The following is a 23,457-nucleotide window of genomic DNA, read 5'->3' on the forward strand; positions in this document are numbered from 1 at the left end:
CTTACTTGGGGCTATTTTATCCTTTGCAGAAAGTAGAGCGTGTTCAGCCAAATACCAAGGGATGCCGTGTAAAGCCTTAGAGAGAGGATGCATTTCCAGAACTGTTGGGTTGTTCTTGATGTCCAAAGAACTTGATTTTCTTTTTTCTCTACTGCCAGCTGCATTGCTTGTACTGACCTTACAGATAGTCTTGAGTTTTTCATGGTTTTACATGATGCCTTTTAGTGTTTTCTGACATCATAGTCATATGACAGTGTTACATTTTGAAAGATGATTTCAAGTACACTTGGAATAAAACATTCTTATTTCTTATCAGATGCTCATTATTTTGTTGCACTCTTTTATGTTATTTTGGATTTCTAGTGGTCCTTTAATAAAAAAAAAAAAGTTACCCTGTGCTGTGTATTCTCTTGATACTGAGATATTTCTTTTTGGGTCATCAGTATATTTGTTATAAGCCATAATTTACCAGAAACAAAGTACCAGATATTTTGTTTCAAGGGGCACCCTTACAGTTCAAAGTAGTGTTTTCATTTTAATGAAATACTAGGCAACTGGCATATATTGCATTAGCATCTGGCATTAAGATGTAGTGAATGCTATATAAATTAAATTGTTAGAAACACAGCAGTCTGGTGTGGTAATCTATTTTTATTAGCCTAATCTTTTCTGCCAACATTTTCATTGTAATGGGCATACAGTCAAAATGTAAATCTATGTGAATTACCAGTATTAATTACAAAATGTAGAGTATCCTAATAATTTTTTGTCAGCCAGTTGTAGGCAGTGGTGAACAAGAATATTCAGGAAAAATTGATGAATTACTCTGTACTTCTAAGAAATTTCATTGTCATGTTGATTTTCTTGCTACTACAAAGGTGTGACAGAATCAGTCCAAAACAGGTATTTGCAGTGTAAGTAATACAAAGTAAAGTGAAGGACAAAGCAGGTATTAGATTGGTTAGTCTTAGGAGAACTGTGTAGACAAAATAATTGTAATGACAAAATGCAGTAATGATTTTAACATGTAAAATTTATCAGCTTACATCGTCTGCCTAAAAATGATGGTGGATTATCCAGTTATTCAGTTCTTTAAATTGCTTTCTGTTAGCTGAGGAAACTTATTTTTTGTAGATGGGAGGTAGATGAAGATGCTTTATTGAATGCAAAATACACAGCTCTCCCAAAACTTCTTCCTCTTGACTAGCAATAGCTTTGTCTTCTCAATCCTCCGTCCTGTTCTCTGGAGTAGTAGGAAAGTATCTGAAACCAGGAAACATACTTACTGTGTGCTGCTGTTCCATATCACCTGATGCAGGTACTAGGGTGACTTACAGCAAATTGTCTTTATGTAGAGTAAAATAAGATTAAATCCCAAAGACCACTGCCTTGCTGTAACACATGTACTGTCTGCATTACAAGTTAGTGTGTGTTGCAGAGGTAGCCTAGTCAGTTCAGTTTTGCTAACCTTGCCACTGTTAGCTCTTTAAAAAACTTGTATTTAATTAATCTTTAATTTGCCAGTTTGCTAATTTTCTGGTGTTCTCTATTGCAGCTACTTTTATTACCTGATCTACCCAAATTTAAACCAATTTTGATGTCACTACCGTGTACTGCCTGTGTTAAGTGTTGTGGCTTAGTAACTCTGAATATCCTGGTTAAAAATCAATGAGATGCAGTATCAAAACATGTTTCAAATAGTTATGAACTGGCTCACAAGTAGTCTACCTCAAAGTAGTCATTATGAATTCGATCAAATATTCCTATTTTTAACACTGCTCCACTGTATTTCTTTCTGTGATCTGGAAATAAATGTAGCTCCTAAGAATTTCTGAGCAACACAGTGGTAGAAGGGAAGATGAGTAAGAGCCAAAGGGCTGTTAGGTAGCTAATTTTGCCTGCTGCTTTGCTGTGTCCAGTAAAGAAACACAGCTGAATGTAATAGTATAAACCCAGGTGCACTGATTTGCAACCATATGTGCAGGAGAAGGTGAGCAGGGGAACCTCTAATCGAGACAATGGCTGAAAAATCTATGTGGAGAGTGCATAAGCAAGTCAACCTGAAAGCTGCCAGCCTAGTGCTGTGGAAAAAATTACTTTTGAGATATAAACAGTAAGTGGGAAGTAGGAGCAATTGGTATGATTTTCATCATCTTTTATATAGCACTTGACAGCTGTGAAGAAGCTTCACTCTATTCAGTGAGTAAAGTACAAGTAAATACTACTAAAATTATTACAGGTGGGAAAAAATACTTGCCTGAGGTTCTAATCTGTTCAGTTTACCACAATGAAATGTGGGAGGTGTCTTGCAACACAGCCTAGAAGTATCGTTAGTGGAAGAAAGTCCTGTGTTCAAAATGTCTCTCTGTTCCAGTGGCAAAAGACATGATGAGCAAATGGCTAAACGTTGAGACCAGAGGGATTCAAGTAGGAAACAGGACATATTTTTAACTGTGAGGCTGATCAGCTGGAACAAATTATCAATACTTCAATGATTTGGTTTTTTCTCCCCTTTTTCATGATTTCAGATTAGTGCTGAATGCTTTTGTGGAAGATACACTGCAGCCAGACAAGCTATTGAGTTCAATGTAGAAATGATGTATAAAGTGCAAGAATGTAGTATAGGTCAGATTGGATTATATGACTTATACCTCTGGCCTTAATATGTACTATTCTAATCGTATGCAACTTGTATGGTTTTAACTGCAAATGACTAAGATATTTCCATTGAAAGTTAAGCCAATATCTGAGCCTTCAGCAATGAAGAAAGTTCCTGTCATGACTTCCTAGAGGTGACTGGTCCTTCATTAATCTAATGTGATTCTTATGGGAGTTGAAAAAAAACCACAGTGAAACATTTAAAACGTGGCACATTTTAAAAGGTTTAATCTAATTATTCTTTACCTTTTTTTGTTAGATATTTTAATGAGATGTCTGCACAAGGATTAAGACCTCGCACTGTGTCCAGTCCTATCCCTTATACACCCTCACCAAGTTCTAGCAGACCTATATCACCTGGTAAATATTTAACCCAGTTTCTAAGATTATTGTATGCATCACATAGTAATGTGCCCTCTTAATAGATTTAGGCCTTTCAAAGTTAGTGTGGAGAAAAAACTGCATCATAAATGTGAGACTATTTTTGCCTTAGAAGTCTTCTAGTGCAGCATGTTTTCGGATGGTTCTGTTTTACACTGTGAACAGATATTAAAGGTCAGTTAAGTAGCTGTCACTTGAACTTTTATTTCTTTTTTGCTCTCTCCTTTTCTCTCTTACTGTCTCTTCCCTCCCACCCCCCAAAGTTGCCCAACAGGATGCATAGTTCAAACAGATTTCTAGAGTTTGGTGATGAACTACTAATGAGACTGCTATTGTGTTCTGAATCAAACCTTGTAGAAGTCTAATCTTGAACACATTGGAAGAAAATAAATTTCCATTTCTGTTTAGTAGAGAAATGGCTTTTGTACTTCTGCTATTTTCTGTTGTAAAACACTAGCTATAAAATTAAGATTTCCTGTCTCTAGTACTTGGTATAACAAAGGCAAACTAACCTTTTCTGAGTTTTTAATTACTGAATGTATTTTTTAAGTAAAAGGAAATGTATTTGTGTTGCTAACACATTTATTGACTGAAATTTAAAATTCCTTAAAATTATGCTTGGATGTTCATTACAAGTTGTTGGCCGTGGATGTTATATAAGCGATCACAAACCCACTTGTACATAATGAAGTGAATCCTGCATGCCCTGCTTTCCCAAGCTCACCTTTAGAACCTGTTGGGCAGAGTCCTACATTAAGGGCAAATGAGATGTGCTCTATATCAACATATTCTGCAAGATGGGATTGAGACGTTTTATTACACAGGTCTGCTAGAACGTATAAAATGCCTTTAAACTCTTTTAATTTTCAAGATTGACTTTTTAGGTTTTTCAGAAGGACTCAAAATAGTTTTCATCCAGGTGTTGCAAAAGGAGTAAGCATGTATGAACGCTAGCTATGGCCATAAGGCATGTTACAGTGTTAGAGATGAGCACTATGAGGTTTTCAAGAGGTTTTTGGGCTTCTGAAATGAGCCAAATCACTTTCAGTGTTTGCAAGGTATGTTACCAAGAAAATGTTTTCTTATCCTTTTCCTGTTAACTGGGTGTACAGAAACATAGTCACACTAACGGTTCTGGAGTAACTACTTCAGGCATTCGTGGTTATGCATGCGCAGCCTTCATAATAATACAATATTCAACTGCACTCCGTGTCTGCAGTCCACACAGTGGTTATAATTAAAAGTATGTGTAGGGAAAATTATCTGGTAACTTACGAGCTTGCATCCTACATTACCTAGAACTGTGCCCAATTTAGATGCTGATGGATATGCGCAGGAGTCTTCTCTCGGTTTGTTGTTCCCTATACTGGGACTGTCCCTTGTTCCCTGTGGATTTAACTTCCCATTAGCAGCTGATAGAGGAGTGCTGCATTCTAGTGGGAATTATATCCCACAGACGGGGGATGCTGAAACACTGTCTGAAGCAGAGTTAAAAGTAGCACAGTAGAAATGATCTTTTCTAACAGGAGTTTACAATTTTGGTAAAGTTGGTACAGTAAACATTCCAGGCAAGCACTTCTGCACAGGCAGCTACATTGCTCTCCACATCTGATTAACATCCATAGCTGGGAAGTTTCAGACTTGAGAAAAATAGAAGCAGCAGTTTGTTAGAGGACTAATGAGATCAATAGGGAATTTTGTACAGCTGTCTGGTATATATGAATGCAGTAATGGATGAAAACAAATAGTTTTTGAGAGTACTTTGTATGTGAACTAGTACAGTAGGACACTGTCAAAAGTGTCAGCACAGAATAATACAACAGTTATGTCTTGCATCAAGTAACTGTATGACTTGGCATGTTTCATTTGGGAAATTATGTGCTTGAATTTGTAGAAACATCATTTGAAACCAGTTATAAACGCTGTAATTTCATATGGATAGCTGGTCAGGTTTAATGGGTCAGATTCTGGCTCCTGAATACCAGAGCCTTTTGAGCTTGAGATGCTGCTTTTGAGGACTCTCTCAAGCTGAGATGCTGCCAAGATTTCTAGCACAGTGCATGGAACTGTGAAGATAGTGGAAATATTACTACTCGTAGGCAGCTGGGGATTAGTTACTCTAATTACCAATTAGTCTTTAGTGTAGATAAACTGTTTTATGCTTTGCTTCTGTAGCTAGGCTAGATAGAGGTTTTAGGCTGCAGAGATGAGCTACCTTGGATGTACATGCACTACTCTGTTACGGCTTCTTTGACTGCCATGTAGACTTGCATTTGTGAAACTTTTGGAGCTGGTTTATCCCAAAGCAGTCCAAAATTGTTATGTTGGAAAGGTGACTTAAAGCATATTTTTTGCCTCTACTGTTCTGGGCTCTTGTCTCTGACTTGCAACACGTTGTCACCTACCCGAACATTGGTTTGTTTCAGTCCTTGTACTTACGAAAGCACTTAGGTACAAAATACGCGCGGTACAGACAGTTAGATTGTGTAGTCAAAAAGGAGATTAATTTTGTTAATTTGCATTGTTTAAGTATTGTAAAGTGACAGTGATTCTGTTGGAGCCGCTCATAATTTGCACCAGACATACACTGGGGATGTAGCAGAATCAAACCTAGAACTGAAGAGAGCAAGAGGGGTATGTTTTCTTATATGACTTCATTATTGAGCTGAGGCTTGGTTGTTTTTTGTTTGGTTCCCCCCCCCCCCGCCGCTCCCGATCTTTTCTCATCAGTTGTAGGCACAAACACAGATATGTGCAGTTAAGAACAAATCTGGATGTCGATGCATACTGTAGCTGCAGTGGCACTGTTTTGCATTGATTTTATTGTTGAAGAAGTGTGAAAACGGTTAAATCCTGTGTGGTGTTATAAAAGTTTAATAGACCTTTAGAAATGTCCTTGGTCATAATTATCCAAAGCAGTTGCTAGTGTCTAATACTGAACAGCTGAGAAAAGTCTTGCTTCCTACCTTACTGGTATTTTTGTCAGAAAGCAATAATGAGCTAAAGGTTTTGGAAAATGTGCTGTTTTGAGAAATAGTCAAAATGTTCAGAATAGTTCAAGGTCTGAACTTTAAGGACTTAGCAGTTACTGTTTCTGTTTACGTTGGTTAGCTATACAGGTACTCTGCATTTTTATAAATCAGTTCTTGCAGAAAGGAAATATTTAGACAGAAGTATGAGATGTTTGCACTTCTGAATATTAGGCTTTCCTTAATGTGGATAAAACAAGTTGTAATTTTAAGTGTTAGTTGCTAGGCTAGTCCAGCTAGCAACTAATCCCAGCATGTTTTAACTTTGCAGCCCCAAAGATCTTTGAGCCCCTGCCTATAAACACTGAGGCAAAACACGAGGAACCCTGGGTGTGGATCTGGTATGCCTTGGAGGAGCCACCTACATCCAGTTTCTTTGTGGAAACTTGTAGTGGCCCAGTGGCTTCTCCAGGCACAACCTCTCTGCTTCTTCAGGTTGTATTTTGTTCAGGGAACCATTTCCTCCGAGGAGAAAGGGAAGGCTGGATGGAAGTACTTGTGAACTAAAACTAAGCTGCCAGGGGAACCTTACACCATTTATGTTAAGTGAAAAGTTACGTTTAACATTGTGCAATATATGTTTTGAAGCATACGGTAGTTTACTACAGGAAAATAAATTACATCGCCCTTTTCAGTACAAGGAGTATTTTTTAGATGTCTACTCTGGCAGCAGTTGCCGCTTCTTAACCTGTCATTGATTCAGAACTAAAAAAAATTTTAAAACCTCACACTTGAGTTTGTAATATAAAAAAGAATGTTGATGCTACCTTGTTTTACCAATTTTTAGGTCTCTCATATGCAAGTCACACAGTTGGTTTCACACCACCAACTTCACTGACTAGAGCTGGAATGTCTTACTACAATTCCCCGGGCCTTCATGTGCAACATATGGGACCATCCCATGGTATTACAGTAAGTATTTAAAATAGTAAATATTTTTACCAATGTCAGTTTGGTTTTTAAAAGTTATAATTGCTTGTCCTTAAGCTTTTTTACAATTTTGTAAAAAATTTACAATTTACATTTTTGTAAATGTTTGTTTTTGTCTCCTTACTCCAAGATATCTATTGCTGCTTTCTTCAACCCTGATTTTCCTCTTCACCCCTCAGAAACTGATTCTTTTTGGAGAACCTTATTTTCTGCAAAAGAATAGGATGTATTATCATCTTAAGGACAGTAATAGGTATCATCTTATGGATCAGCAGGCAGGGTGTGAGAACTGATGTTCTAAGCTACTAAGCCTATCCCAGGAAGTAAAAACATTGCTTTCGTTTTTCTCCTAGTCTCCACCATCTGACGGATGAGTCATCTGAGGTTGCTCCAAGCTCAGGTTTTCTTCAGGATGACACACAATGCTACCATCATGTCACTGTAACAGGCAGTTAACTCTTATTTTCTATTCTCACTGGCAAAGAAGAAAGTTAATATAAACATTTGTTAGGGCAATTTCTCATATCTTTCAACTGGATTGATTTCCTTTTTACCTGCGGTGTTTGATGCATTTCTACTTAATCATGTTTCTTCTAAATATTTGTGGAGTTTAATGAGCAAACAGAGCCTAAATATTAATCATTTGGCAAAATACCTTATAGTTATTGTATCAAGACCATTTTGATTTTTCTCAACAGGTAGTCTTTAAATATCCTGCAAAGTTTTTGCATATACTTGTCATTCTCAGATGTGAAAACATGTTTCAATAGAATTTTTATTGGAATGCTGAAAAATGGTTGCTTCTAAAATCGTTTAGGTGAGCATTAAATTGTTAATTTAATTGAGCAAAGATCAGTGGGAATGCTACAATAGTGGGTAGAACAGGAGGGAAGCTGGAGCTCAGCAGGAAGGTAGAATCCTGATCACTGCTGTGTGTCACATGAGTTAGTCACAGGAGGATCTTTATGCTTCTGGAAAACCTGATTCCTAATTTTATAAATAAGTTTTTCAAGGAACTTTTTCTGTTCAGTTTCTGTGAAATACTACTCTTTCTGAAACTGTAAGTTAACTGGTGTCACACTGAGTCACTATGAAAAAGATCATCTTCAGGACAAAATGCTAATTTTTTTGACAAAGGTGTTGATAAGTAGCTTTTGGCTTTGTCTTGATACTGAAACCAGGTCCCTTCATGTTATTAGATGTACACAAATGCAATAAATGATTTTAAGTGTTTCAGAGATATCAGTCAGCTGTCAAGAATCCCTTGGCTTTTTGCATAGACCATTAATCTATTGTACATAGTTGTGCAGAAAAATAGCTACAATATACATGATTTGACTAAACTGCAGTTTGCTTCTTGACTCTTCATTTTTGATCTCCATTACAGAATAAATGGACTTTACCTGTAGTACATTTGATATAGCACTGTAATCATGTTTCTCCCCAGAGCTGTTCACCCATGGGTGATTATTAATTGTGGGTGGGTGGTTTGTCTTGCCATGAGGCTCTTGATTAATGCTAACTGTATTGGTAAGTAGCGAGCATTTTGGTTTTAAAAGCTCAGAAGTTAGTGTTGTGCAGTGTAATTTATATTTTTACATTGCTAACATTATAGAAGATTCCTTCTCCTACTGCTTTGTAAAGATAAAGTGGGTTTTAAATTTTTGTGTTTAAATGTGCTGGTTGTTGAAAATCTGCGGTTTCTGTTGAGAGGACCTCTTTAACAACTGCTTCACTCCTGCAGCTCAAAGGGTTGTAATCTGGTTTTTTTGTTCTCCGAAGGACAGCTTGTGTTATTCTTTGGTCTTGCTGCAGTGTGTAGGCTAAGAGTCTTTCAGAATGCTAGAGGTTCTGGGCAGACTCTCTGGCATGGAAACATTTCCACCCACACTCAGGTACCCCATAGCAGTACTTCATACACCGGCAGCATGGAGTTAAAGTTCATCAGCCCCTACTGGTTGGGGCAAGCACAGCTGGGAGGTGCTGTCTCTACAGCATCTCTCGTTTCTTTTTAGGTTGCTGGTCATCATAGGCAAATGTATCTTCAGGACATATGTCTTGGGTTCATTTCCTGCAAGCTGGCAGGGAGGAATGTATGTTCTGTTTGATCTCAACAGTACTTCCCCTTTGCTGCTCTGTTTCAGAGTAACATTTGTTTTATGTAGAGGTTGTATTGTGATTTTTGCAATGTTTTGAAATGGATTCTTCCCATATAATTGTTTGGGTTTTTTTGTGGTGTTTGTTTCTTTTTCTCTTTTGTGAAGCTCAGTACATTGATTAGAGGACTTGCACCTAACGTTGTTGAGGAGTGTGTTAAACATGATTTCAATATTTGTTCTGCAGAGGCCTTCACCACGAAGAAGTAACAGCCCTGACAAATTTAAACGTCCCACTCCTCCTCCTTCTCCAAACACGCAGACCCCAGTGCAGCCACCTCCGCCACCACCTCCACCACCTGTGCAACCTACGGTCCAATCCGCAGCATCGCAGTCAGCCACTTTTCAACATTCAGTGCATCCCTCCTCTCAGCCTTAGTGCATGTGCTCAGCAGTCTGTATGTCAGAAGTGGACTCATAACATGGAGCAGTTTACTAAAAGCCAAAGGCTGGCTTGGCATATTTGGATTTGACTTATTTGCACTGAGGTTATATAGGCTTCACTGTTAATTGTGTTGTAAACGTTTGTATAAAATGCAGCCAGTGTTGTGGGTCTACAACACTAACTTAACAAAGTTTTCCATCAGTGTTTACTTGAACTACATGTATGTCCATTCTCTGGCTGGAACATTTGCTACTCTGTTTGGTAATACGGCATTATGTCGTTTTGCTTGGCTCCAAAGCTTCATTTTCCTGGCTTTAGGTTTGTAAAATTAAAGGGATACCTTTTTATATTTTTTCATGACAATTTGCAGAAAACTAAAGGCATGATGGGCTCTATGATAAATTCTCAAGTATTACAGTGTTTACCAAGCTTATGGAAAATCAGCACTACGTTTCAGTCATTTGAAATAACAGCTTCTAGTGCAAAAGTGAGTCAGACATCCTAATCAGTGCCCAAGAGACATACTTTATTGTATTACGTAGTAAGTAAGCTTAATTCAGCACACAGACACATCCATACTTCTTTTTAAAAGCACCTCAAACGTATGGTACAGTCCGAATTTTACAGTGAGGGAACTGGCTTGTTGGAGTCTGTGGAATGTACAATTCGTGGACCTTAAGATTTGACGATTTCACTTGACATTTACCTTAACCTGTAAGCTGCCCATACTGTGTGATCTGTCACAATTAACTTCGGTAAGTGTGGTCCTGCCCACAGGTTACTGATAGCTGATTAAAGTGTGCTCTTTGATATTTTTTTTTTTTTTTTTTGCTGCAGAAGGCAATGTGATTGTAGAGAACAGCTGATGATAATTTTTTTCTTGATAAAATATATTAATTGTGATTCCCCTGAAGCAAAGTTTGAACAGGTATTCTAAATGTTCAAAAGTCTGTTAGAAAATAAGATATAAAGATATAGGAATATATTCGTATAACAGCCAAAATGTTGGATTGCTTGGTAGAAACAGAGTACAAGAAAGTAGCACAACATGGCACTAATGAATGCTTATTTAGCAGCCTAAGCCGGTACAATGTATAAAGAAATGTATTCTGAATACATTCTTTCCATGCATTTAGCACAAATAAATTGGTTTCACTTTGCAGTGGAACAAAGTGTCACGTCTTGATGTTGACATCTTACTCAGTTATATTTTTCCTGAGGTTCCTGTTGAGTACTGAGGCTTATATATTATTGATGATTTTAAGTGGTTTACCTCATGTATATGGATATGTGGGCCATGGAAAATGACAAGAGAATGTTTATTTTATGAGAATATGTATCTGGCTATAATCAGAGCAGAACATGAGTAATTTATCTTTTGTTTACAAAAGTTTGTTTGACATGCCTAATGCTTTATTAAGGACATTTTTAAGAAGGAAGTACAGCATTCTGGTAGTATACTAACACTTGTACATATATTTTCATGTTTGCCGCTCACCTATTCAAGACTTGCAAACTGAAAATCTTTATAAAATTAGTGCTCTAAATCAAAATAGTAAGTTAAAATAATGTTGTAAAAGGTTCCGCTTAAGGCAAAACTAGAATTTCTTCACTGTAGCTATGTAGTTTCAGCTCTGAGAGAATTTAGAGAAATACATATATATGTCTATTACACTTCTTAAACCTATACGGGATCAAGTGCATTATCGAATTACATTAGTTATGGTAGTGACTCTCCAATCAAGTGATTCTCAAGATTGTGGCAGACCTAAAATTTGACCAGTGCTTCCATCTGAAAATAATTAACCATAGCAGATGCTCACCTTTCCGTAGAGGAAGCTCAGCTGTGAGCATTGTAATTAAACAGAGCTCCTCAGTCAGTGATAGGATTGCATGTGAGAAAATTACAGACAGTTGGAGGTGAGACTAAGGTCAAGACAGGATTGGATTAGTTTGACACTTGTCCTTTTGTAAACTTAAGATGAAAAAAAAAAATACTCTTTTAGAAGTAGAATTCCAGCTCGAGTGTACCACTATTTAAAATGGTGCCCTCCTTTCTAAAGTGCTTTGAGATTCTTGGACGTACGGCTCTATAGAGTGTGAGCTCATAGTGGTGGTAGTATAAATGCGGGGTTAAGAGGGAAAGCCTTTGACAGTGTTGTTTTAAGATCTTAAAATGGAAAATTGCCTAGAATAATTTACGTTTGAAGCATATTCCAAGCCTGAATTTGTGTAACCCCAGTTCAGCTGCTGTTATAAAGTGTCTTAGTGAACTCTCCTTACTATTCCAGTGGGACTGTTACCAGAGGAAAGTAAAGAACTGACAAACGTGTACTAAATCCTGAAAGTGTAACAAGGCGCGAAGTAGGCCTTACCTGAATGAGAACGTTGAACAAACATTTGCTTGCAATCGGAAGTGTTAAACTCTATTTGTAGACTTTTTGAATAAGATGAGGAATTGTGCACAACCATCTCCTAATAAATGTAAATGAATTTTCAGTTTTCCTTGTGAATTATAGTCATGAATTATGATTCTGCAGCTGTGATTTTATCAGACCTCCTGTTGACTGTAGAAACTCGCTTGACAATGAGATCCAGCTTACCATGAGGGCTTAAGTGCTTGGCTGCTTTATGTCAGAAGCAGCTGGGTGGGTTTCTGCTGTCCTTTCCATTACTAATGCCTGTCAGTTGCTCATTGCATCATCACTAGTTGTGTAAGGGCACAGAAGCAATTTTTAGCTGTGGTGAGCATTTTGTGAGTGTACTCCTTTACAGCTAAAGGTTTTCAAAATATATATATATTTTTTTTAAGCTGTCTCAGTAATGCTTTCCTCTCTGACAATCAAGCAGCTTTCTTTTTACTTTTTCTCTCAAGGGATCTGGCTTGGACACTGGAATGCAGCTGATACTCTGTAGAGCATTAAGAGTTTATTTTATCCACGATTTGTTCCAGAGAAGTTCTTTGGAAGAAGAGGTGGGACTGTTCGGGGATAGTCTTCTAGCTAACAGCCAGATAAGATTGCTTTAATTATGTGTACTCCTCTGAGAGCGTATTCCCAAGGGCAGAAAGGACTAGCAGAGTTTTTCAAGAAAGTGTCAGTGCTTTTCTGTTGGCAATTAACTGCTGTACTGGAGCTGAACAGAACAGGATTCCTTTCCTATTAAATGTTCATGTTCAGGAACCCATCTGCCTGGGTGGAATCCCTGTACACTTCAGCTGAATGAAAAATGCAGTCTTGGAAGCAGTGAAAACAAGAAAGCTTCCTGGGATCTGTGTGAGTTGCACTGCCAATATGAGACAATTTAGACTCCATATATTTTGTAAAATAAATGGAAACTAATCATGGAGACAAATAAAAGGGCCTTGCATACTTTGTCAATCAAAGAACGCCATCTCTCATCCTCGGTATTGATTATTGCTTACTAAGAGGATGCATCCAGGGACCTTGTTTAAGTCTCGTAGTGCTTTTTCTAATCCTAATGCTTAGTTTTACAAACAATATGAGTTCTAACACTGCTCAACTCTTTGATGTTTCCTTTTTATTTCAGTCATGGCAGTCTATTTCTTTTTGATCCTTGGGAGTCTACAGAGCATGGACTATGCAGAGCATATTTCTTCAGTTCAAGCCATCTCATAAGAAACCAGAAGGTTTATCAGTGTAAGCTATAAAATTATAATACATGCATATGTTACAACAGCCTCCTTGAGGGGAAAGATCTGTCCTCTCGAAGAGAGAGAAAACAGAGCCCCTAATTACCAAATGGACTGTATGCATAGAGACAATCTGGTTTCCCGAGTTCCCTGAGGAGCTGAATTCCTCTCTCAGCCCTTTTTGGATTCGGACTAGAGTTCTTAATATTTTTTAATTTTTTTTTTTTTAAATTCCACATCTCGCTGTAATAAGTACTCAAGATATCCTTCATGTTCCTTTTGGGTAATAACCACTAGTCCCAGTACAGATAGAGGTTAAGAGTCATTGCCACTTTGTGGACCAGAGGAAGTCACTGAATATGCCAGACTGTGGCCTTTACGATGCAGTCATAGTTCAAGTGGGAGTGTGTGCTCATATCATGATTTTTTTTTTTTAAGCAGCTGTTGCTATTTTTGCATTAGTATGCCCTGAATCTGAGATAAAACTATGGAGTTTGGCACTGCATTAATAGACAGCTGCTATGTTAGGGAGAATAGTGCTTGTTCCTATTCAACTAGTTAGGCTCCAAAGAAAAGTACTACCTCATCTTTAGGTTGGGATGATGTGGCTGTGCAGAGTCAGGAGAAATGTTGTAGCTGTGCTAGGTTTTGTTCTGCATGTAGTAGTACCTGGATAGAAGTCTTTCCTCACTGGAACTGGGTCTGGAGGTTATAAAGCTTTTGTAGAGCAGGAGTGGGGAGTTAGGACAGACGGTTGAGGGTTGAGTTTGAGAAAGTGTGTGCGCCTCTAGTAAATTGCTGCTCAGAGTACTCTCTGGCTAGGCCTGGGAATTGTCTGTACTAAAATTACAATTTTGTGGTTGCCTTTCAAAAAGTGCCGTGTTGCAGTTCTTTAAGTTCCTGGCATTGGTATCCAATTAAAAAACAAAAAAGCAGTTCCCCTTTCCACAGAAATATTGGAAGTAGTCTTCTATGTGCAAAGGCGGATTTTCTCACGATATAAATTAATAATATATCTATAAATGAAGGTATTTTATTCTAGTGGTAACACCTAGGCTGTCCAAGGCGCTTTAGGTGGTGATTGCTGACTTTTGTTTTGGCAGGTGTTTCAGATGAAATCTAAGCCTCCTGTGGAGGAAGAAAAAAATCGCCAGACAGCTGTAGACTGTTCCTTTCCTGCAGAAATACAGCAATTTCCTCAAATGCAAGTAAAAATGGAACAAGCATCCTTGAGCTTTTCTGAAGCTTATATTTAATTTCAGTACCTTGGTGATTGCTCTTGTGTATTTAGAGAATCTATGAACATATTCTTATGTTTTCCCGATCTTAGTGAAGGAATCTGTACAAATTCAGATCAAATTTATAAATCCACTGGTTAATAACAATGGCCAAAGTGCAGATTTGTTGAGCATGAATCCAAGTGATGACTTTAAAAGCATTACAGTGTGTTGGTGTGAGTCAGAGCTTGTCATTGAAAGAAGCTCAGATACAAAGAAGTTGTTTTTTTTAGCAGGTTACATTTTATTCCTGTACTAGCTGTATTATTGCTTTGTTGTATATCTCAAGGTGTTTACATATATTTGTAATTGTTATGATGTGTCTGTAATCAAGCTCATCTGTGCCTTCATGCAGACTTCCAATAAACACTTGATTTTTTTTTTTGTATTTACTTGTATGGAAGACTATGGGGTGGATGTTTATTTCCTGCTATCTGTCAGCCCGTCACCACTGGGAAAAAGAGGAAGAAAATGAGAACTAGGAATTGGAGAGAGATATGTGCTTGTCTTTATTTTTGCAGTCTTTGATTCTAGCTGGGCCATTTCTGGTATTTTCACTTAAATGACTGAGTGGGGAAGCTTGGGATTATCATGTTTGCATAATAAAGTTTGCATTGGAGATGCTTCTCGCTTTGGATTAGGTGAATATTCAAAGTATAATCATGCATGCTTGACTCCATCAGTTTTCCTTCAATCATGGAAGAATGTAGCTATATTTCTTGAGCTGCTACTGTGGGAAAATTCCAGAGTATCTTTCTCCCCCTGAATTAAACATGTATGTTTAACCTTTTAAAGCTGCCTTCCAGCGAGAGTTCAGGCTTTTTTTGCAGCAAGAACTGCAGTATCTTTTGGTCTTAGTAGGCGTACTTACCTTGAGGGTACTTTCTGAGGATTAAGGGGTAGAGGAAGAACAGAATTTCATCTTATCTCCAGTTTTTCTGAGCTCACAGGGACAGAGATTTGTATTTGTATGAAGTTATAGGAAAACTTATCTTAGGTGTTTTGAGTCAAAAGCAGTATAGAGCAGCATAGCTACTTTTCTAATCTGATATTAAATATGAGAGGAAGAGAAGGGGAAAAAATGTTTCCTTGCCTGTGTTAAGGGGTGTGCTGTATATTTTGTAGTTCAGAAAAAAGAGTGCTCTTGCTGTTTCTTTGTAGTAGTACGGGTTACAGTGTCTGGTGGTCTACTTCAGCTGTTCTTGATATATTTTCTTGTAATCAAACCTGATTACAGTTAAGTAGTCCTACTATTGATGGATTCAGTCATTTCCTAATGGAGATTTGTCATAATCCACCATGATTTCTACTGTTTTGTCATCTTTTCTTATTAAAGCGTTAATTATTATATTTAATAAGAAATACTAAATTATCAACCAATTTGAATTTATGGATATCTTTGTTAATTGTAGTGAGTGCTTTCTTGATACTGGGACATCATATTAACTACCTTTGGATAGAAACAGAGAGGAGAAAAGCAGACACAGTGTACTATAACTGCAGTGTTTTAGTTGAATCATAAACTTTCTATTTACAGTTGATTTCTAAACTTCAGATGCCTAAAGACGATGGTATGCTTTTGTAAAAGTTCTGTCCATACTTTGTTGTGTCATCCCATGTGAAATCTCTGGTTTTGTCACCTTTTTGTTGTATGTGTTCATTCATCGACTTAGCCCAGAGCTCACCTGTGTGGCATGCTCAATAGCTTTTGTAAGCGTTGAGTTGCTGTATCTGGCTGGATTGCCAAGTTTCTGGGCTTAGATCTTAAAGTCGCGGTAGCACTTACCTGCGCTTATCCTGGAAGGCTGGCTGAGTCTTGCTAAAGTCATTGGTTGAATCTGCTTGTCTCTGTCTTGTTCAGCTGTCACTCGGGCATATGTCTGTGACTGCATGCTCTGCTGGAGTCATTACAGGGCTCTGCATGCAGTATAAAACATGCTATTCCATTTGATCTGATGACGGTATGACCGTGTTACGATGGCTGCAAGTTCTTGGGCACCATAGAACTCAACTTGGGCACCAACAGAACTCATTTCTGTTCTGACAAGAACAGAACTTGTGGAATTATTTCAGTGAATGCTAATCTAGCTGATCCATGTTGCTCTCTGTTCCTAGAACACATGCAGTATTTCTGAAAATGCCCTTACTCTCCTCCCTCCACCACTGCAAATGCTGAGCAATTGTCTCCTTGTCAGCACCCTGCCTGATACTCATACAGCTGGTGGGTCTGTGAACTGCATGAGTGAGCTGTGTTGATGCTGGCTATCTTTGCGCATATTGTTTGTTTTCTCTCTGACATTTGTCAGAACAGAAATGAGTTGCTCGAATGTTTTCAGAAGACCAGATGAAAAGGGGAAGGATGATGCATGTGGTTGGTTTAATTTCAGGTTGCCCTGTTCAGGTGATCTCCTCCTTTAGGTGGTTTTTTTTTTTATTTCTTCTGGTGCTTGTACCCCTTTATAACAGAAAGCAAGTTCCCAGCATTTCAGGAGTTAACCTAGAAATTCCAGTAAGCTGCTGAGAGCAGGAGAAAGAATGACGCATTGCAAAGCAAGCAATTTTAGTAAGCCTAATCTTTCCTGTATGTAAAGATTCTGGCTTGGATATCAGTCTGTTTCACATGCTTTTGACGCCATTCCATACCTTTCAAGGTATACGGTGTATCCTTCAGCCCAGAAACAAGAAGTTGACATCAGTCCTGCATTTCCCAGATGGAGGCTGAAGGTACATATAAAGACCGTTAGTTCACTTGAATGCAGCAAACATTAAAGACAAGTATTGGGGAGACTGAGATGGGAACCTTGCTTTTGAGCCTCAGGGCTCTTCATGAAAATCAGCTACGGCTTTTTTGTACTCCTGCATGGAGAAAAATGTCTTCATGCTAACCAGTGAACTGGTGGTCATGCCTGCTGAGAGAAACTCTTTTTCCTTTGGGTGATATGGAACAAGGGCTGGAGTATTTACAATGAAGAACAAAAAGTGGAAGCTAGATACGGTTGGTATTTGCAGAATGGAACAAGATTAGTTCCAAATTCTTTATATTGATGAAAATGCTGTACAGTATGCCCCATATTTTTTTTCTGTAAAGTTCGAACAAAACCTGGCATATGAATTTAAGGAAAACAGAACAATGATCTGTGGGAGTCTCAAGTATCTGTTGTGTGACTGTCTCCATCCTTCCTAACAAGGAGGGAAATACTGATGTCTAGTGGGACTAATTTAAACTTCACAGCATGAATGCTTTTCTTTGTCATACTAGAGATGAGTTGGAGAAATTACAGGAACCTCATAGAACATCTGAGTGTAACCAGCTGTGTTCACAGTATTGTAGAGAGCACTTCCGTAGCATGAGACCCCCTTTATAATATACTACATGGAGTTTTATTTTGCTCAGTCCCAGTGTGGAATGTATTTTTGGGGCTGAACTTCAGAAGCACACCACTTCTACCTCCTTTCTTCCTCAGTCCCTGTAGTCACACTCTGGTTTTTCTCCTGTAACTGAAGACCCCTTTGATCCAGTGTCAAAAAGCAGTATTGTGAACTGGGCTCTTGCCATTCTGGATCTGAGTGCATTTTGGTAGCTACTGCTGAATGAAACAGGTTGTAACTCTGTAGTGAATCTTAACACTGTCTTGGCTGTCAACAGCAAAAAATAAGTGCATAATAGGTCAATAATGAGTACTCTATCTTTCTGCCTGGGCGTGGGAATTTAAGATCTCCTGTGACCTATCTTTTTTTCATGCTTTCTAAAAATCATCCTGAATTTCCTCTGGCTCTTCAGCACTTGCTATCTACTTTTGCTTATTTTGTAGTGAAGGGAAGAAGGAAGGTTAGTAATATGAAGTAATTTTGCAGTTCAGCTGAGATTGGTACCTGACTTTTTTTGGACTATGCAGATTTGCTAATGTGCATCACCAGAGAAGGTGAATTGTTTTGGATTGCTTGTACATGAATTTTTGTAGTCATTGTGCAAAGAAAAGGGTTGGTTGGTTGGTTTTTTTTTTTTTTGTTAACAACTGCCCTCTAGGTGTTGTTACTCCCCTTTCTATATACCTGCCTGCACTGGGACAGTTGTGTCATGCTTAGTTACCCTTAGGTAGACTGATATCCTCGGGACCCTCTGAGCCTTCAGGAGGGTGGCCATTGGGAGAGCAGTGTAAGGGAGCCTTCCTCCGCCCATGTAGCAAAGTGTGGAATAAAGTGGAAACTGGAGTGTGCAGGAAATGCAGGCTGAGGTTGCATTGCAGCTCTCTGCTCCGCAACAAGCGTGCTGTTAGCCCGACAGGTTGCATACTGTAAGGGTTGGAGCCCCCCACCCCTCCAGCTTTCAATGGCTTTCTGTCTCTTCAGAACCTGAAACAGCAGGCATTTGCAGATAAAAGGCCAGCTCAGCAGCTGATCCTAAAAATCTAAGAACAAACCAAAATGCCATGATGGCCAAAGAAAGCACCTGTTGATTTGAAAATGGCACTGGACCCAATTCTATATCTGAAAGTGTGTCTAATCTAGATGTATGACACTAAGTGCCTGAAGGAGGATGTTAGCACGTCGTGCTGCCATGAGGAGCAGAAGAATAGATGGTCCTGGTTGAAAGGGAAAAGTGGCATTTGAGGCTAATAAAGGGGCAGAGAGAAAATAGGACAGGTATTCAAATATCTTTTGACTAGCCCTTTCTTCTCTGCCTAGCTAGGACTCAACAATTCTCTACTGGCTGTGAAGAGCCCGAAGCTGAATAACAGTAATAAGAGTTTGTTTCTCTTACGCAGCAGTGCTGGCACCAGAAAGTATCCAAGCAAACTCCAGTTAGATCAGAGAACCGAGAACTGGATGAACTTCGGAGGGACTTACTTGCTGGAAAGCTAGGAGCAGATGGGAGAGTCGAGGGCCGAGCCAGATGGAGAAGTGTAGAGGTACTTACCAGTAGGCAAAGGGAGGGGAGGAGCCCTGTGGGAATTGCTGGGATGGTCAGTTACCCCAAAGGACTGAAAGGTCATGGAAGTGGCAATACAGGAGCCAAGACATAGCTTCTGCGATGTTAAAAGCTGCAAATGACCCTTAGCAATGAAGCACCCTTCTTTACCTGAAATAGGTTATAGTGTGTGTATTGGTGTATACTTGAGCAAAGGGGGGAAGAAAATATTGGCAGTGAGTTTTGGGGTTACTCTCCTGCTGTTTTTTGTCTTGTAGATCTAGATCTACCTCTTGAACTAATCTTATCAATTATCAAGGCCCCAATGTAAGTAAAAAACACAGCACAGCCTTGTTAGTAGAAAAATTAAAGTTCCTAAATATGATCAAATCCACAGCTGCAGTGTTGCATGTTGGCAAAATCTTAATTTTCACAGAAACACTAGCTAGAAATGAGTTTCTGTGGATGGGTGATTACAACAATTAAGGCTTTTAAACTTAGTACGCTCTTGTGTTCCTTTTGCTTGTCAGGACATATTTCTGTATAAAGTAATCTATTCACTTTTCCTGCACAGGGATTTTTGCAGCAGATTTAGGGAACTGTAACTGTCATAAGTTTTATTTATTTTCCTGGATTTTCTTTCCAATACAAGTATTAGCCATGACAACATACTAAGGAATTAAACCTGTTAAAACTTACTGCATTCCTCATACTATTAAAGAACTCTAGGATTAGCCTGGCTGTTGTCTTGAGTGTTTAATTAAGGACGACTTTAATGCTGTTAGTTCCTGAAGATAATTAAGGATTTTCAAGTTAACTGTTTCATATTGTGAAAAGTCAGTAAGTTTCTTTAAAAAACTTTTGTGTAGATTAAAGCATGTCCTACTATTAAGTGTATATGTATTGACTCTGTGTAACTGAAATTAATACCCAAGTTGAGAGGGGAACCTATCTTTTCAGCTGAAACGTCCAAAGAGCTTCCCAGAGATGCTCCGGGAATGCAGTGCCCTTGTTCCAGCAGTCTCCCCAATTTAAGGGATGATGTATTGCAAGAAAATGTGTGTCAGTCAAGATTGCACGGTAAAGCTTTAACTTTTCAGTGGTATATTTTAGGAATCCACCTAACTGAAATGATGGCACTTTGCACTCAAATTCATGTTAACTATAATTTCAGCCCAAATCTTACCTAGATTCCTGGGAAAACATGGTCTCTTGATAGCAATAACCCTGCTAAGCTTGTCTGGAGCATAATGATTTTCACTTTTCTAGAGAGAGAAGTTACTAGGGAAATCTCCATGCATGTGCAAATGTGGTTAGAAATATCATTAATGTCCTGCCAGTTTTACCACCTATCTTAGCTCTACCCATCTGCCTGATCTGTAAGAGAAAGGCAAAGCCAAACCCTTTTTGGATTGAATACTAAGCACATTTTTAGCACTGCCAGCGTGCAAGCTAGAGACCAGCATGGAGACTGCTCATGCTAGGCTCTTGTTTCAGCATTAGACTGGTTCAGTGTTCTTCCTATCTTTGTCTGCAAAGGGTCCGAGGGGAGGGATGTATGGAAGGAAAACGGAAAGAAAAACATGAAGGAAATAATCTACATCTCCGACGTTTACCGAGAGCAAGAACCGCTGAAGGGTTTTTACACTTTGAACTTTTAACATTCAACATGGACCACTGTTTCCAGGGCAGGACTGTCAGGCAAGGAAAGAAAGACTTTGTTTCTGTTCTGGTGTTTAACAGCTTAACATAACCACTGTCCCTTTTACAGAATGTTGGTTTGAATAGTGAAACAAATCATTATGAGCAATACATGGAAACAGTTCAGATGTGCCAGGGGAATAACAAGGGCGAAGAGGGCACGATGTGAACAGAATACTTGCCTTTGCATTGCCTGATAACTGAGTGAGGGGGAAATCCAGCTTGTTTTCTAACAGGAAATGGACCAGATTTCAGTACTTCTGCTAGAGTTAAATAGCTTGTTTTTTTCCAAATACTTTCACTTAGTCTTTACAGAACTCTGTTCTTTTGAAACATTTGGAATGTTCTGATTCTGAAGTTTTTTTCTCTGTTTCAGATTTCTGTTAAGCTTAAGAAGGTATCTCCATTTTCCCAGGTTACCTCTTTGAGGAAAACTATAAAAGTAAGCTAGTTTCTTTCCCAAAGAGTCCTAATGTTTAATTGATCAGAGTCAGGATGCCTCATGATAGTAACAAAATTTGCTCAAGACTTGCTAAAGACTTGCTAGGTCAAACCATCGAATGTTGAATTAACTATACACTATTAGAACGGGTTGTGACCGAGATGGTCTTTCAGGCTACAAAATTCACATCTTGAATAGTTTATACTGGCACAAGCAGCCAGAATCATGGCTTGGTATTTTTTTGTGTGTGTGCATAATGAAAATATATTTAAACCTCTTGCCTTCATTGTTCAGTTTGGGTATTTCTGGGGGTTTTGTTTGGTTGGTTTGGGGTTTTTTTGGTTAGCATGCTGCCAGGTTTATTTGCCTGCTACTTGCTTCTCTTACAAATCTTGCTCTTTGCTCCATACTGCATTTTAGCAATCTCCTGTAATTGCTGGGGCAGCTTTCCTTTACCACTGCCGAACTATATTTTGGAGTTTTTTCTTTAATGATACTAATGTCCTGTAATTTACAGATGATACTGAACCTGTCAAGCTTAGCTGTCATGCTATGGTAGTCTCATCTGCTGCTGACAGTACAACTTCTGTGTTACAGAATCACAGAATCATTAAGGTTGGAAAAGACCTTTAAGACCATCAAGTCCAACTGTTATTATCACGTGCTTTCCAGTTATTTCCTATCTTCCAAATTCGTGTTTTTAAAAATGTTCTGGAAAGAAGAGTTTGTAGTGTTTTGCTTTTTTACAGCACTGCCACTTGCATTTATGAATTGCCACCTGATCTTATTTAAAATGTATTAATGCAAGGAATCTTTTAAGATGTAATTCAGCAAACATCAATGAACCTTTGATCCATTTCCCAGAATACTTGGATTTTTTGAGAGCCGAAATTGGCACTTACCTAGATATTGTGGATCAGCTGTTGTTCTTGTTCACACTGATGAAGTAACTGAAGCGAGGTCATTTTGGACTTACACAAGCAGAAATGAGAACTGAGTTTGGTTGCAAATTCTGAATGGATGAATGGGCTTTGAAATTAGCTTTGTTTTCTGCACCTTCCTGAAAATTTTACAGTGGTTTCTAAACTGAACCTTCCCCCAAGCCTCAGATCTCAGAGTTCAATGAAAGGCACAGCAACGTTATTCCCACAGGGGCAAGAGGATCCAGGGCACTCTTCTCTCGGCATTTATGCCCTGATATTAAAGTTGCCCACATGATGCTCAGGCTACACTTTATTCCTCCACAACAAATCCTAAAAACTAGAGCAGACAATAAAAGCCTGACACTTGCTACAGCTTTCCCATCCAAGTTGGCCTAAGGCTGATGTGAGGGGAAGTCTCAGCAAAGAGGAAGGATTCAGCAAAGACTTTTTTGTTTGTTTTCCCCTCCCAAGTGCTCTGCTCAGAGGCAGGGTTCCTGGCTGCCCCTCTTCTGTTTCCAGAGCAGTTACATAATTACCGCAGGACTTCAAAGATAGGTTAAGGGAAGCCATTAAGGATGTTTTCCATCTCTGGACTGGTGAAACTTAAGGTGGTTTGTCAGCCTGCCCTAAAGCAGAATGCTTCCTTTTAAGGAAAATAATTATTTTCTGCAAATGCAGCTTTAATTCAGTGTTGACCTCCTCAGATTTAAAATTCATCTCTCTCTACTTTTTTTTAACTAGGGTAAATCTGAGCTAAGATTATTCCCCTTAGTGATGGATACATAAAATAATATTTAAAAAAAAAAAAATCCGTAACTTGAAGCAATGGCATTTCCTATGAAGACCCTGGCCCTGTATTTAAGATGCTGTCTAGTTGTATATGAATTCTGTGGCAACTGGCCTCTTAGGCAGATTATAGACACTTCTTTTAATGACTATATGGAGGGAGTGACCCAGAAACAGCAATGAGGAAGAAAATGGAAGAGGCAATTCATGTGTAAGTTCACACATGTT

At 38.6% G+C, this 23,457-nt stretch overlaps 1 protein-coding gene across 1 annotated transcript in view; it reads left to right on the top strand.

The window, feature by feature from the left end:
* CCDC6 (coiled-coil domain containing 6) overlaps positions 1-9,533 on the top strand; it is a gene marked incomplete at both ends in the record, with an annotated part of 49,148 nt that extends 39,615 nt beyond the window's left edge. Inside the window, 3 exons of the mRNA XM_082002069.1 lie at positions 2,918-3,018; positions 6,856-6,980; positions 9,342-9,533. Coding sequence (XP_081858195.1) covers positions 2,918-3,018; positions 6,856-6,980; positions 9,342-9,533 — 418 coding nt within the window. The remainder of the gene's footprint in view (positions 1-2,917; positions 3,019-6,855; positions 6,981-9,341) is intronic.
* Between the last annotated feature and the right edge of the window lie 13,924 nt (positions 9,534-23,457).

Source organism: Phaethon aethereus, assembly GCF_964289735.1.
Source record: "Phaethon aethereus genome assembly, chromosome: 7".
NCBI lineage: Eukaryota > Metazoa > Chordata > Aves > Phaethontiformes > Phaethontidae > Phaethon > Phaethon aethereus.